A 17660-nucleotide genomic window follows, 5' to 3' on the forward strand; every position below is an offset into this window, starting at 1 on the left:
ACACTTAGATTAAAATTATTAATGAGGCTAGATTTTATCTCCAGAAATGACTTTCATAATGAGCCTCATCAAATAAGCGCTGATAAGCTCAATCCCTGACAGTCCTTGAGATCAGAGAAACCCTTTATCAAACGGTGAAAAAACACGGAAATTAAAAGCTTAGCCTGTAAATGGCCTCGCTAGCAGGAGGATTTCCGTAACAAACAGTATGTTAATCGAATCTCCACAGTTATTGAAAAGCCACAATTGTATTTACTCCGACCGTATCTCCCTCTTCCCAAATGTGATTTGGTTTGAAAAGGCTTGTCAGGCTGTAATCACACATTGGCCACGGCTGTCACGGTGGAACGGTGACCATTAACACCTGCGCTGTATTGAATTAAATGTCTTTTGTGCTGCTATCAGCTCATGAAGTTCATTACAGAGAGAAGAGTACACTTACATTAACCCGATCTGGCCCGGATGACTCTCAACAGCCCACGTCTTTCAATAATAATATGTGATCTGCTCCATCATTTTGAGTCACTTTGGCCCAGAAACACAAACATTATGTTTCTACTTCAAGCTGTTGGCTTGATATAATTACTATCACAGACTGTTGTTATCAGATAAATAGACACCAAACAATATTTATTTCAGCATACATTAAATAAGAGCTTATAATAACAGTCATCATCATATTGCACATTTTAGAAATTATGAAAATAGCTTGATGTTATTTTGAAGAATAATGCTTTAATTTAACTAGATGTGGAAACTGGATAACTGAGCGCAGGTAAATGCAAAGTTAAGTTACACTGATTGATTTACTTTCCTTTAACAATTTGGGGATTTTAATTGGGATGGTTTGAGACATTTTGAAAGAAAAACACAAAACACGTCATATTCTGTATTTGGCTTAATATTGAGTTTCCAAATAAACAGCAACTTCTGACTCAGAATGATAGAACGCATCACACGTTATCTATACCACAGTGGGTAAACATCATGTAAAATATTAAACGTTTTTTTTTACTGATTTTGTTTTTCTCACTTGGATTATTAGGACACAGAATAGAGTACTACGGTAAGCAGTACACATGTTGTACATGTGTATTATTTTCCTTTCCCATCATGTATGTGAATGTAGGATCTAATTTTTTTTGTTGATCTGTCACTATCTGCTGGTCTCTGTGTGTAAGGTCTCTGTGCGTGTCTGTGTGTGTACGGTAGGCTATATCTGTTGTGGTCTCTGTGTGTATACAGTCTCTCTGTGCCGGTCTCTTTGTGTACAGTCTCTCTGTGCTGGTCTCTCTGTGTGTTCTGTCTCTCTGTGCTGATCTCTGTGTGTATGATCTCTCTGTGCTGGTTTCTGTGTGTATGATCTCTCTGTGCTGGTTTCTGTGTGTATGATCTCCCTGTGCTGGTTTCTGTGTGTATGATCTCTCTGTGCTGGTCTCTGTGTGTATGGTCTCTCTGTGCTGGTCTCTGTGTGTATGGTCTCTCTGGGCTTGTATCTGTATGTACAGTCTCTCTGTGCTGGTATCTATTTGTGTACTGTCTATCTGTGCTGGTCGCTGTGTGTACGGTCTCTCTGTTCTGGTCTCTTTGTGTGTGTCGTCTCTCTATGCTGATCTTTGTGTGTATGATCTCTCTGTGCATGTCTCAATGAATACAGTCTCTCTGTGCTGGTCTCTGTGTGTATGATCTCTTTGTTCCGGTCTCTTTGTGTGTGCCATCTCTCTGTGCTGGCCTCTGTGTGTGTTCTGTCTCTTTGTGCTGGTCTCTAGTTGTGTAATGTCTATCTGTGCTGGTCGCTGTGTATACAGTCTCTCTATGCTGGTCTCTGTGTGTACGGTCTCTCTGTTCTGGTCTCTTTGTGTGTGTCGTCTCTCTATGCTGATCTTTGTGTGTATGATCTCTCTGTGCATGTCTCAATGAATACAGTCTCTCTGTGCTGGTCTCTGTGTGTATGATCTCTTTGTTCCGGTCTCTTTGTGTGTGCCATCTCTCTGTGCTGGCCTCTGTGTGTGTTCTGTCTCTTTGTGCTGGTCTCTAGTTGTGTAATGTCTATCTGTGCTGGTCGCTGTGTATACAGTCTCTCTATGCTGGTCTCTGTGTGTACGGTCTCTCTGTGCTGGTCTCTGTGTGTACAGTCTCTCTGTGCTGGTCTCTCTCTGTGTTCTGTCTCTCTGTGCTGATCTCTGTGTGTATGATCTCTCTGGGCTTGTATCTGTGTGTACAGTCTCTCTATGCTGGTCTCTGTGTGTACGGTCTCTCTGTGCTGGTCGCTGTGTGTGTTCTCTATCTCTGTGCTGGTCTGTGTGTGTACGGTCTCTCTGTGCTGGTCTCTGTGTTAGCGGTCTCTCTGTGCTGGTCTCTGTGTGTAATGTCTGTCTGTGCTGGTCTCTGTTTGTGTAGTGTCTATCTGTGCTGGTCGCTGTGTGTACAGTCTCTCTGTGCCGGTATCTGTGTGTTCTGTCTCTCTGTGCTAGTCTCTGTTTGTGTAAAGTCTATCTGTGCTGGTCGCTGTGTGTACAGTCTCTCTGTGCTGGTCTCTGTGTGTACAGTCTCTCAGTGCTGGTCTATGTTTTCACGGTCTCTCTGTGCTGGTCTCTCTGTGTGTACAGTCTATCTGTGTTGGTCTCTGTGTGTGTACGGTCTCTCTGTGTGTGTACAGTCTCTCTCTGCTGGTCTCTGTGTGTGTTCTGTCTCTTTGTGCTGGTCTCTAGTTGTGTAATGTCTATCTGTGCTGGTCGCTGTGTATACAGTCTCTCTATGCTGGTCTCTGTGTGTACGGTCTCTCTGTGCTGGTCTCTGTGTGTACAGTCTCTCTGTGCTGGTCTCTCTCTGTGTTCTGTCTCTCTGTGCTGATCTCTGTGTGTATGATCTCTCTGGGCTTGTATCTGTGTGTACAGTCTCTCTATGCTGGTCTCTGTGTGTACGGTCTCTCTGTGCTGGTCTCTGTGTGTGTTCTGTTTCTCTGTACTGGTCTCTGTGTCTACGGTTTCTCTGTGTTGGTCTCTGTGTGTACGACCTCTCTGTGCTGGTCTGTGTGTGTGTAATGTCTATCTGTGCTGGTCGCTGTGTGTACAGTCTCTCTGTGCTGGTCTCTGTGTGTGTTCTGTCTCTCTGTGCTGGTCTGTGTGTGTACGGTCTCTCTGTGCTGGTCTCTGTGTTAGCGGTCTCTCTGTGCTGGTCTCTGTGTGTGTTCTGTCTCTCTGTGCTGGTCTCTGTGTGTACGACCTCTCTGTGCTGGTCTCTGTTTGTGTATTGTCTATCTGTGCTGGTTGCTGTGTGTACAGTCTCTGTGTGTGTACGGTCTCTCTGTGTGTGTACAGTCTCTCTCTGCTGGTCTCTGTGTGTGTATAGTCTCTCTGTGCTGGTCTCTGTGTGTGTACAGTTTCCCTGTGTTTGACAAGATCACAAATGTTAAAGTCTGGATGTTATCGAAAATAGTTTGTCTGAGTCTGACAATAATCTACTTTTGTCTTGTTTTCTATTTAAAATACCTAAACAACTTTAAAACAAAGTACATTTACTTGAGAAGCAAAAGTGTGTGTCTGTATGACACAGCAAAACATTTTTCATTAGAACGATAATTTTAACTATATTTAATTTTAGTTTATGCTTTAAAAATGCAAATGTATAAGAAACTGGTATTAATTCAAGATATAGTCTCTGAAAGTCTTTTTTTCTCATTTATGTAGTTTAATTTATGTTTTCGTAGATATTTTTCTGAATGAATAAGAAAATGTGTTTTGTTTGACTAGATGAGCAGCTGCTTGGAGTTACATTCGCTATCATTAAACAAGCTCTTACGCGCACACACGCTGTGTTTTCTGACAGATGTCACAGTTTCATGCACACATTCTGTTGATGTGTTTCATCTTTCTTTCTCTCTGCCTCTGTTTCTTTGACCCTACAGAGAAGCCAAGGATGAACAACATTCTGACGTCTCAGACTGAACCTTACGATCTGTCATTCTCACGGTCTTTCCAGAACCTCACTCATCTCCCTCCCTCATATGAGATGGCCATAAAAGCAGAATTAAGTGAGTACTTGCCCTGTTTCACTGTATGTTCTTCCAATGAGAAAAAGAGGGTGAGAGAAACAAAAAATTCCAGAAAATATCAATACACATACAAATGTAATGTGTTTTTTTTAGTTTTTTTTTTGTTTTTGTTTTTTTAAAAGCATTTGACCTTGGTGAGAATTTATAAAATGAATGTGGAATACATAGCTCAGATTGTGGTCTTGGAGTATAAATGAAAAAAGTTTGTTTGGAGATTTCTGACTTTCGAATGCAGATTTTAGTATCTAGACAAATCTAAACACAGAGCCCCATGTGAAGATGTTTTCCTCAGGGGAAAAATCTGTGAAGCAGTAGACATAAGCAAAAGTCTCAAATTGCTCATCGTTTAATATCATTGCTGTCCTGGGGAATCAACTCAGATATTTAAATTACATTGCCGTAGGTTTAAAGCCGGAGGATTGTTTCTTGAATTAGAAAGTTTTTGCAATCCCCATTCTGTTGACCTTCAGCAAGACACTCGCCTATAATAAATACATTGTGTACCTCTCAGAATAAAAAGCACCTGCTTAATGAAAGATAACCACTGGACGTTGCCAGAAGACATCTTTCATTAAATACAAAGGCCAATATGAATGAATAAAGTATTGGCATACAGAGGTCGTATGATTAGATGTACTTTAGCTAAATGATATTTGAAACACAGCACAAAGAAAAGAGCGTCTTTCATGCAGGATTGTACATTGATAAAACCACTTCAAACTACTCAGGACGAAAAATTGCAAAGAGACCTTTTCAGTCTCAATTGTTTATCTAAGACAGCAATGGGATTTATCAGAAAGCTCAGCCATAGTCTTGTGTTTACTTATACGTTTCAGATGAGTATCACTAATGCATGTGTCCCAGCGATAAACAATAGCCTTCATTTAACCACCTAGGTTAACTATAGATCCAAGATAGTCATGGTATGAGTAACCCACTTCTATCCACTTCTATACATTTCGTTTTTGCCAAAATAGCTTTTGATATGTCTGATATTTCATCTAATGTCAACAAAGATTACAAGGTGTTTGATTTCATTTAATTATTTTGTTTTATTTATTTTGGGCTATGGTTAGACATTTATTAAATGACTGACCAAATTTTTGCCTAGATGTCTGGGCTGTGTTTGGACAGCTATTAGATGTTTTTAAAACATAAAATGTTTGCTGGGATGTTCCTTGGGGCTATTTTACATCAATATCTCTATGTTAATACAAAATATACATTTTATCCAATTTGTTTTAAAAATCCTGCAAATTAAATCTTATAAACTTGTACTTATTAAAGGAAAATATAATCTTATGGTCTTTGGTACAAGAAATATGCTTAAATTACAAGCTCATAATTCGTAATATAATGTGTATTTGTACCAGACACACTGAAAAAAATGATTCATTGAATTTAATCAATTTTTTTAAGGTAAGTGGTTGCAATCAATTTATTTAAGCTACATTTATAGTAACGTAAAATAAAATATAAAACTTTTGTTTAAATGTAGCTTAAATAAATTGATTGCAACCACTTACCTTAAAATTTTTATTAAATTCAATGAATCATTTTTTTTAGTGCAGCAGACGACTCCGGGCCGGATCCGCACCGGAGCTGCCGACTTTGGTGTGTGAATCCGGCCCAGAGTCATCTGTAGGCATATTTGATCAAATTAAATATTGAGGTTTATGGTTGGATCCTAAATTGACTTTTAAACATCATATTGATTATATACTTTTGCGAAATAAAAATTGGAACTAGTGTACTATATCGATCTAAACAGTGTTTTACATTTAGTGTTCGGAAACAAAAACTCACACTACCCGGTTTGTGATTATGCAGACGCGGTTTACCAGAATGCATCATAAACTAATCTTTTGCCTTTTACTATTAAATTTGTGTTTGCATAATATTTGTGTGTGTGTGCGTGCGTGCGTGCGTGTGTACTGTTTGTATATGTATATATAAATACACACATGCATGTATGAAAAAAAATTTAGGTATATTTTTTATTTATATTTATAATATAAAATATATATATAGCAGGGAAAATAAGTATTTGACAGTATTTGGCATCAGCATTTTTATCAGTAAAGGGATTTCTAAGTGGCCTATTGACACAAAATTTCCACCAGATGTAGCCATCAAGCCAAATATTGAATTCATACAAAGAAATCAGAAAATTTAAGTATACAAGTTGAGTCATAATAAATAAAGTGAAATGACACAGGGAATAAGTATTGAACACACTTTATTTAATATTTTGTAGACATTACTGTATGTGTATTTATATATATATATACAGATGTGGCCTTTAAAAACGCGCGTTTTCTCCCGCGGCATTCGCCAAATCGTCTCGCGGAGTCACGCAGAATTCTGCAAGTGTTTTCGGGGGGGCTACTTTCCCTTTTCCCTTAATGTGTTTCGCTTCACAGAAAATCCACCAGGTGGCGCATAAAAAACTACATTTTTATATGCGTTGTCATTGCGGTTGTTTCCAGAAGTTAATAAGGGCATTGCTGAATATTTAATATTTCTATTAAAACAGCAAAGTGACGTCAACCCCTTCTTGCCAGCATAACAGCGCATACATTTATTAAGATGACTGTACGTGCAATGGGCATTTATACTAAGTGCAACAAAGAATTTAGTGTGAGCCTAATACCCTTAACTCTATTTACAATGAATATCTTAATTATTTGTGTTGTCGAATTTTGACACCGTTTCATTGTTTGTTTATAATATTAATAATTATGTCCGTTTTTCTAAAAGTATTACTATTTTAAAGAGATTCATGTGGTATAAAAATACATGTTTTAAAGTTAAAAATGTTGTAAAAATATATTAGTATTATTGTTCTTAATATATTAAGAACAATAATATGACACATGTATATTGCGCTAAAATGCTATACATATGGAAAGAGGAATTCTTCTCAACCACCACCAATAAAGTTAAAAAAATATTCTTTAGAAAAATAGCGTTTAAACCCACGCAGAGCGAACAAGAAAACATGGGCCTATGCTTACATACTGTACAGTGGGCATATGATATCTTTATTTAGTTTTACATATTTAAAACTTTAATAATACCTTTCTTGCGCATATAGGCAGTCAGTGTTATGATTTTTTTTTATCCTTTCAGCCGTTATTCATAACAATAAACAGATTTCCTTATTGAAAGAAAAACGTAGAAAATGTTATTATGGGTATAGTTGATGCAAATAAAGTGTGCAGTATACAAAAAATGCAAACAAATTATTTCTAAAAGTGGCAAGATTTTAAAAAGATAAAGGTGGTATAAAGAAAGACATGAGAAAAGTAGAGGTATGCAAAAGAGCACAGTTTAGTTATTGTTAATTAAAGCGGTTTTATACACCTTTGTTTGAATTGACAAGCATTTTATTCGCCACTTTCAACACATTTTGTGATTCATTTACTGATTTATTACAGAAAATTGTTGTCAGAAGCAAAGCTATTGTACAAAGCATCTTTATATGTATGTTTTAAAGTTAAAAATGTTGTAAAAAATATATTAGTATTCTTTAATTTAAGAATAACAATATGATACATTTATATTGCGCTAAAATGCAATATACATTATTCTGCAAGCAATATAAATTATTCTCAACCACCACCAATAAAGTGTAAACATTATTCTTTAGAAAAAAAACGGCGTTTAAACCCGTGTTGCGTGGAGCGAACAAGAAAACATATGCTTACATGCTTATTCGGCATATGATATCTTTTTTATTTAGTTTTACAGTTTTAAAAGTGGCAAAAAAGTTCTTAAAATCTAATGAATACTGGTTTTGTAAAATGTATATAACTGCAGATGCGTGCGTGGGATCCGGGCAGGTATCATTTTCCTCCAGACCTTGACGCATGGTCGCGGGAAGGCGAGAAATATATTTTTTTTAGGTTAAAATATTTTGCACAATTGATATATTACTTATGAATATTTTAGGAAATTATTTTTGACACACGTAGGTTATTACGTGTATTTTGGATTTTAATTTCATTACTGTGCCTATCCGTGGCCTCATCCGAGCGCACTTTCTCCGCCTTGCATCTTTTGAAGACATTGGTATGCAGCACCATGACCCAGAAAAGACTCACACACCTTTCCCTGATGCATGCCCACACAGAAATACTGAACTCCCTGGATATTTGTCCTCTAGCTCATGAGAGACTTTGGAATCTCTATACAACCGGCGCAATTCGCGAGGCGAGTTTTTTCTGTTCGAGTAAAGAGCGCGTTGATAATATGCGTATTAACGGAATGACAACGCGGGTTTGTTTATTACATGGATGCGCAGCAGCACAAAAACGCTTTTTAATATGAAAAATTAAAGGATTAAAATGTAACAGATTATTATTGAGTCTCTTGGACATAAATGATGACCAATTATGAGACGTTAGAAGGCGCAAAGAGCTGCTTCATCTGTAGCTAAGTAAATAAATGCTTTGCTTTAAACAAATGCATCTACTTTTAAATGTTTTTTTTTAAATGCTACCCAACGGATTTATTGTATATAATGACTCTGCACCTGTAGATATGGTGAGATGAGAAAACATTTTAAGTAATGCTTTTAAAAAAAACATTTCGCTGTCCAAGTGCTGAAATGGCTCTCCACACGTTTGTAAATTCTTTATCTTTTGTTTGTAACAAATAAAGTATTTTTACAGTACAAACCTTATATAAAGCCTATTCTAAAAATGTAATTATACACCATGTTTTTCTTATTAAAAGTATACAATATCAGAACTAAACCCATTATTATTTTTGTTCAAATTATGAATTATTTATATGTTTAAAAAAGACAGTAATAGTACTATTTAGTAAAAAAAGATCTATATAAAAATATACTAGGTATGTTAATGTAAGAATATTTTACATCTGTTAATCGACGTGTGATCTTAACTTAAAAACGAAAGTAAAATATGTTCGTCCGCATGGACATTGAAAACTGTGAAGTTTAATTAATATTATATGTTGTTATAATATTATATGTTGTATGTAAATTGTAACGAAAGTAATTCCCCCTGGGATAAGTATTTTTGCTTCTGATTAATAGCGCATATTCATCTGAGAACTGATGATGTCTGTGTTTCAGACCCTGGCTGTGTGCCCTGAAGTGTATATGACAATAAAGTAGTAAATCTCAATGTATTTATTTTTAAAATGTATTTTAAATAGGCCTATAGGCTCATAGGTTTTTTGGTTAAAAAAATTCACAGCACCCCCTGTTCAAAATGACTTCCAGCGGCCCTGCCTTGACGCTTTGTGTGTTCGACTTTAAATGGTGCGGCGCTGACTGGTCGGCGTATGACATCAGAGTACCGCGAGAGCAAAGGTAAAGTCGGACCATTTGTAACATTTCGACTTGCTCTCGCGGTACTTTGATGTCTTAGTTGCCGAACTGTCTGCGCAGCGCCACATAGAAACGCCCTTTGACTCTTTAAGGCAAAGTACCACAGGGAGCTACACTGCGACCAAAATGGTCGCATATGCGACCTTTTGAACTGCCGTTGCGACCCTAATTTTTAATGGGTCGCAAATGTGCTACCTAATGTTTTAGACAATATGCTATGATTTACTATGAGCATTTATTAAAACAGAAATGTGGATCTTAAGAATACGTTTTATAACGTGCTCTGAGCCATCAACACGTTGGCTTCATTTTGCGTGAAAGCACGTCGTGTCTCTCCCTATCAGTGTGCGTTTGTGTGCTCAGCTGTTTCTCAATGAATTGGGTGGGACGCGACGCAAGCGCAGTGTCTTCCTTGTTTCTGAACTTGAGCAGAGGTCTTTCTTCACTGAGGACGCGGGACTCGTATGGTTCCGGGTTTATATTTTAAATGGTCTGTCGGGTCCGGTTAGGTCCTAGTTTAATTACTTTGGGTCCCAAGTCTGATTAATGTTGTGTTTATAACCCGAGTCGATCGGAAAACGGCCATGAGCGCTACCGCGCTAAAGCTCGAGTGCAGTTTCAGCGTGCCTCCGGTTTCTATGGCGATTGTTCTTGTTACGACCACGCGCTGCTTTTTCTTTCTCACATTTTTTAATAATCTTATTATTAATTAACCATATATTTTCTAAAACCATATCCATATTAAGTTTGGACAGAGATTGTAGCAAAAAGCAATGCTAATGTCAAGCCAATTGCACTGAACGAGCAAAGCAATGTAAAGTCTGTCACCGGGACAGCAAGTAGACTTTTAAATCTGAAATAATGAGTGGATTAAGCTTTTTAAATCGGCAAGAGAGAAATAGAAAGATAGAGCAGTAGCAGTAAAAGTGCCTTTCTAATAGAAATTATAACCATTATAACATCAGTCACATTTATAATCTATAGACCTGCACTGTCTATTAATATACTATACATAGTATTGTATTATATTGAGTTTGATAAAAGGGGTCTAATTGCTTCATATATCAGTGCAAAAACAGTAAGTCTTTTCGTGGTGCTTTGACAAACAGTGTCAGCTTTGTTAATGGCAAAGAAAGTTTGGGGTGGTTAGATTAATGAAATATAATGTGAAATTAATATTAATTTTCAATGAATCAAAGTATTGTGTTGTGTCACACATTATTAGTTCTACATCACATGTATGGTAGACCATTATTTGTCAGTGGGTAAAAATTGCCCTTTTCACCGGCTACCACCACCAAGTAAATTTCAGATCTGTGGGAAACACTGCAACGTTTAAGAAAACAAGGCGGCATGTTGATGGCAAGTAAAAATAAAAAGCATATCTGTATGCAATACAGTTTCATTATTGTTCATTATTATCCAGAGCGCCTTAATATAACTTGAAAAAAATATGTGCGACCAAATCATATTTTGCGCCAGTAACTGAAAAAGTTGGTAGCGCAAGTGCCACCAGTGGAAAAGGTTAGTGTAGTTCCCTGTACCAGCAACATGAGAAGTGGTGGCACGCAAAAGAAAGTGAAGGTACGCAGTACGCTAAAATATAAAGTGTCTGTACTGCGAGCACTGGTTTAGTTATTTACATCGTGTGTTGCTCTTTCACCATTGTGCACCCGCGCACTCGCTCTGTAGTTTGTAGCTCGCGCTCCGGCTTCGATAAACAATGCCCGTTTCTCAATACCAAGTAGGGGAGAGTGGGGCAAAGTGAGCCAGTGGGTAAGTTGACCCACCCCCTTTATCTAGGCAACCATACAGATTTGTAGCCGTGTGACCACAAATACAGGTAGCAACCATAATTTATATTTGGCTATGTTAAAGAGAAGGACAAATTAAAGAGTTATGATTAAAGTATGATTTTAAAAAAAAAAAAAACAGTTTTTATCCTATCAAAGTAAAATGTATACATACCAGGTATAATGGCTGTTATGTCAAAGTAGATTTATCCAGGTCTAAATATTTATACCATACATATTGGTGATAGGCTAATGTATAAAACCATGTGAATGATTTAGCTAAAGATTAGCCTGAATTACTAAGCTAGGCAGTTTTCCAAAACGGTGGCTGTGGGGCAAAGTGAACCAGATGGGGTAAACTGAACCAGGGGTTCAACCCCACCATGAGGCACTGTAACCATTGAACATGTTTCATAACAAAAAGAGCCTAGGTTATATCAACATATGTCAAATTAAGTTACCTGATATCCACTTAATTTTATAAGTTATAAACATTCATTTAAAATAACATACAGCGTATGTATTAGGCCTATTTGCTTAAATAGCATTTTAACAAAGAAACTGCAAGGGTTGAAATTAAAACCCAACGCGCTGGTGAAAACTGGATAAACCGGTTTTCTTTTGATTCCCTGATGATGAGGTGATCGATTAGCATTGGGGGTTGGCAAAGAATTGGCAGACCTAGGGGTGGGTGGTTTTTAATTTCTTGACTCTGTGTCACTGGTAGCTGCTAAAACAAGCAGCTAAACCATGTACAATTAATTACATTTTGGAATTAACTTCCTTCATGTCTTTTTATTTATACACTGTAAAAAATATTTTCTGAATTTTTAAGTAGTTAGCATTAAATATGTTTACAAACAATTGGTTTACAAACTCTGGGATGTTTGTGATTATCATCATTCAGAAAAGTGGTGCTTGTGTTTAGACTTGTGTTTTACGTGATTAAATCATGAAGATTACATTAGTTTCTTTTCAGTGTAGAACAGTTTGTAATCAAAATGCAAAAATATAGTATATTTATAAACATCGCTGAAACAAAGAGTGAATTAAAATTAAAAAAGTAATAAAGTTAAAGCTGCTGATAATTTTGTTTATATTTACTAGCCTTTTCTGAGTGAAAAATGTTTAGATTTTGTTAAGTAGCCTAAATCCTACTCCAATTTATTTCAGTGTGGGTTTCTCATTTTATCAGCTTTCTTTTGCTTTTCAAAGGGCCGTCTACCTTTGCTACCGCCAGTGCTTTAATGTGGGCCGGTAGGCGCCAGTACTCAGTACCGCCACTTCCAAATATAGCTCTTGCGTACCACCACCTCTCCCTGCGCCCAGAACGTACTTCTAGCGTACCAGAACGCTCATTTGCACATCTGTTTAAATCAGAGGCTTAATTTAATCCTTTGGCTGCGCTGCCGCTTTTCAAAGCGCCCTTCACAATGCAAGCTACCTAATTCGTCCCACCGAGAGCAGAGACTACATTACCCATACACCTTTGAGTTTTACAAGTTAAAAGCGCATGCGTAGCTTTTGCTGCTGTCAATAGGCTTGTTCGACTTCATGCGGCGCCCCGAGAATCGACAGCCGGAAGACGTCACAGTATCGCGAGAGCGAGGCGAAATATGATTTCTTGAATCATTTTCGCGGTACTCTGACGTCATCCGGCTGTCGGTTCTTGTGGCGCCGCATGAAGTCGAACAAGCATAGTGTTAACAACGTGGTTTGGAGAGGTGTGTGAAACGCGCAACCATAGCTGCTCTGTTAAAATGAAAATACAATGAATACTTAATATGCCCTCCTGGTTTTAGACTCTGAGGAGTAAAAGAACAAGGCCAGAATCAGAGGACTCTCGCTGGCTGACATCCCACCAAGCCAGAATGATATCGCTGCAGGTACCCTTTTGTAGGTACTACGTGACAATCTCTGCTGTCGCGGCTGTCAGCTTGGTTCCCCTCGACGCAACTTCGGATTTCCTCAGACGATGTGCAGTGTAAAAACATTATTGAAATTGTATTATACATACTTGCTAAACTACAAGTGAACAAAATTTCAATGAATTTGAACGACGTGCACAGGAGTTTTATCACCCGCAAAATGGAAAACAATGGGACAAAATAAAGTGATGACTTTCGAGTTTCAAATGGCCAATATTTTGTTATTCTTGAACCCATAGACATGGTCTTGGTGTCCAGAGAGTATCTTTGCCCGACAGCGACAATATGTTATTAAAAAATAAATTACATCATTATGGATAAATGAGTGCTTGCAGAATATACATATTTGAGAATGCTTATCAGTACTTTTTTGTTTCTTTAACTTTAAAGATGAATATTCTTCTTTAGAGATGGGCAATTTTCAGCAATAGCACATTCTATTCAACATTTTGAGCTCATAAAAAAGATTTTTCGCTTATTTAAATGATTTTTTTTATGTTTTTATGCACGTTTAGTTTTGGTGCAATTTCATCAAAAGCTTATAATTAGGAAATACACACAACACGCTTAACGTATATTTTATATATCTTAAAAATGTTGTAAAAATTGCGTATTCTTATATAATAAGAATAACAATATGATACATTTATATTGCGCTCAAAATGATTTAGAAATGGAAAATGGAATTGTTCTCAACTGAGTGCTTGCAGAATATATAGGCTATATTTGAGAATGCTTGTCAGTACTTTTTTGTTTCTTCAACTTTAAAGATGAATATTCTCCTTTAGAGATGGGCAATTTTCAGCAATAGCACATTATATTCAACATTTTGAGCTCATAAAAAAGATTTTTCGCTTATTTAAATTGCTTTTTTATGTTTTTATGCACGTTTAGTTTTGGTGCAATTTCATCAAAAGCTTGTAATTAGGAAATTCACACAACATAACGTATATTTTCCATATGTTAAAAATGTTGTAAAAATTGCGTATTCTTATATAATAAGAATAAAAATATGATATATTTATATTGCGCTCAAAATGATTTAGAAATGGAAAAAGGAATTCTTCTCAACTACCACCAATAAAGTTTTAAAATTCTTCTTTAGAAAAACGGCATTTAAACCCACGTGCACCGAACAAGAAAACGTATGCTTACATACAGTCCGTGTATGATATATTTTTTATTTAGTTTTACATATTTTTATTTATATGCATTTAATAATAGTCTACCGTAAGGTCATAATGTACACACTGTTAAAAATGATTCAGTGGCTTTGTAAATATCTCTAAAATAAATGATTAAAGTAACTTAATAAAATCTCTTAATGCAGTTATGCGATTTTTTTAGTTGGAAAATAAATTACTTAAAATAGAACAGATATTTTGTGTAAAATGTACATATATTATTTGATGTATACGCCTTAATAATATAAGTATTACATTTACAGATTATTTTAGTCAATATATTTAAAAAGGTCAGAGTAATATATTTAAGTTTTTTAAACTGTAATAATTGCATATTTCAAATTATTATTATTTCTATTTGACATCAAAAATGTGTAAGTTTTACGCCTAACTTGAAGTATGAATTACTTATATTTTCACATTGATATTATTTGAGTAAATGTAGGCAAAAAATAAATTAATAATAAGTAGAAAAAATGTCAATTTTAAACAATCACATAGCCAACGGTTTTTAATCAGCAACAAAGAAACTGCACATTTTGCCGATGACAAACACCTCAGAAACTCCTCCAATTTATGAATATTTACACTCACACTATGATTTTATTTCCTTAGTACAAAAGTATAACATATTATACAAATTCTCAGTGAAATGTATTAAACACCAATGCATACTTTTTATCGTGTTTCATACCATGTAAAGGGAAACATGATAATATAAAAAGTAGCCTACTGTTCTGTAATGCAGAAAAGCGCACCACATGTTAAAGCTATTAAAACGTTCAGATGCAAAAATGAACTAAATGTAAAATTAGATAAACTAGTTAATGATATTGCGTAAATGCGCTCGGTCTCTTCAAAGGTCTTCGCGAATTATTTTGTTATTAGACTCGATTATCATACATCACGTCTCTTCTACTGTAAGTACACGGAAAAAATAAGACAAATGATGCGCGTTTGAGTCCGATTTTTATGAAGAATATGTGACTGTTTATGTAACTGGCAAAAGAAAACTTCGCCAACAAAATGTTTGCCAAAAAGCATGCATTTGTATGACATCAAAGTCTATCGCCTAAACATTGATAATCCGTGTCATGTTACTTCAATATCATACAGTATACGCTAAGCATGAAGTCGAGCACACACATTGTCGTCAGTATGGCCTACATGAAACACGCCTGCCCTCTACAGGTTTTTATATTTCCTGCGTCCCCCACCGAACTCCCCTTCTGCGGGATCTCGCAGAATTTCGGAAGTCTCCGCGGCATTCTGCTCTCAGAAACGCGCATTTTTAAAGGCCACATCTGTAAAATAATTTCAAATTTAATCTTTTGACAGACCTATATATATAATATACATTAGGACCCCCTCGAAAACCAACCAGTGCATTTCAAGGGGTTTATCCAAGAAATAAATGTATTATTAATCATATTAATCTCAATATCAATGTGAACATTTCTCATTGTATTCTTCCAAGTGATCTTAGTTGTCATCCACATTAATTTTATCGCTCTGTACTCTTCCTGTCTTCTAGTGCTTGAGTAATTCAGGACTTTATGTGATGTGAGTTAAGCAGGGAGGTGGAGCTCAGATTAATGACTGCTAATGCAGGACAATTACTCACTGTTTTAATAAGCCGCTGGGTCAGAGAGATGGTTGGTAAACTTCTGTCTCCCATCTTACTTTAATTGCTTGTTTGACTTTCTAAAAACTGTTTTTCATGCAATCTCACAAGGTGCCAGGGAAATTACACATTTCATCTTTAATGAATATTTTTATGCTGTAAGATAAAAATCCCCAAACGCGCTTTTGTTCTGTCCTTTGACAATGACTAACACAGCATCGCATTCTCACGGGCAACGAGGAAAGAAAAGATGAAGATATTTAGCATGATAAATGAGAGATGAGGATTTAATGCTACAAACTAATGACATAAGAGAATAGCGCACGGACTTACCTCTATACAATAAATGAATAAAAAAACAGTAATCATGAGAGTCGCCTCATGTCCCCGTCTTTAGCTCATATCATCATCGCACACCTGTCAAATTTATTTCTCTCAGGAAATCGAAATTATTCTAGCATTATTATCTCTTAGCATTACCTCACAATCTCTCAGTCCGACGTGTTTGAAGGTGTTGTGCCTTCACCGTTCTCTTGGATTGGCCGGCCCAACATTGGCATGGAAATCCACTTTATCCTGGAATGTCATATACAGCGTTTGGATCTTGTGGCATTACTGCGTGTTGATTTGTGATGGTCTTATCTAAGCAAATAATTGAGCTCATGGGTGTGAGAGTGACCAATAGCAAGCGTGTGGCCTGTAGGTTTGTTCACATGACCTTTTCATTTCTAATGTCATGCCCTCACATCGCCACCATCGGCCTTTGGGTTTGCTCAGTGCCTGCCAAAGCCCGGCAGCGTCAGTGATGGTAATTGTGAACTACAGAAGCAGCCAGCTATCAGATCATGTCTTTATTACTGACGTAAACACTTCTGTAGTGAATCTATATCTGTCTTAACACACACAACAGAGATTCATCTCTTTAACATATGTGGCTAGTGGGTGGTCTTCTCTAACAACAGGTTTTAAAAAAACTACATTATGTATGACATTAAAGATGCCTTTATCTGAAGAGGTCATTGCTGGCTCGTTAGACACTATAGCTGGATTTCCATCACCCTGACTTTATGCGCATTTTAAAGTATCGCATAAGATTGATGGAAATGCCAAATTTAAAAAAAATCCCTTAATTCGCTAAAGTTTTGAGGTGGTTTTTGATAGAATTCGTACATATTTTACGAGTTGACTAATTCGTATCAATTCATGCGACCACAATCGTACGTTTTGGTACGATTTGCCTTGACCCCTGTGATGTTGGGGTTAGGTGCAGGGTTCGGTTTAGTTTTTTTTTCATGAGAATCGTAAGATTTTGCATGATTAACTTTGTATGAATTGATACGAATTAGCCAACTCGTAAAATATGTACGAATTCTTGCGAGATCAGGCTGGTTTATATTGTATGTCGGCAAATATGTGTGAAACACGGTTGACAGATCTTAAAGTTTAATGGAGACAACTTGGATCACTAGATCTAGGTTTTGAAATTATTAATAATAATAATAATAATAATACATTTTATTTGTAATGTACGGAGCCCCTAAGGGGACATGGAGAAAAAATGTAATAAAGTTTAGTTTCGTGTGCACATGTGAAACTACCGCGTTTAATTTCGCGTGCGCACGTGAAACCAAAAGTTTCATGTGCGCACGTGAAAGCGAAAGTTTCATGTGCGAAAGCGAAAGTTTTATGTGCGCACGCAAAAGTTTCACGTGCAC

At 36.5% G+C, this 17660-nt stretch overlaps 1 protein-coding gene across 1 annotated transcript in view; it reads left to right on the plus strand.

Moving 5' to 3' along the window:
* Positions 1-17660, plus strand: part of LOC135734297 (protein shisa-6) — a 127541-nt gene that overhangs the window by 107793 nt on the left and 2088 nt on the right. Inside the window, exons 7-8 of the mRNA XM_065253232.2 lie at positions 1046-1066; positions 3908-4033. Of these exons, the coding sequence (XP_065109304.2) occupies positions 1046-1066; positions 3908-4033 (147 nt within the window). The remainder of the gene's footprint in view (positions 1-1045; positions 1067-3907; positions 4034-17660) is intronic.

This window comes from Paramisgurnus dabryanus, chromosome 3 (assembly GCF_030506205.2).
Source record: "Paramisgurnus dabryanus chromosome 3, PD_genome_1.1, whole genome shotgun sequence".
NCBI classification, from domain to species: domain Eukaryota; kingdom Metazoa; phylum Chordata; class Actinopteri; order Cypriniformes; family Cobitidae; genus Paramisgurnus; species Paramisgurnus dabryanus.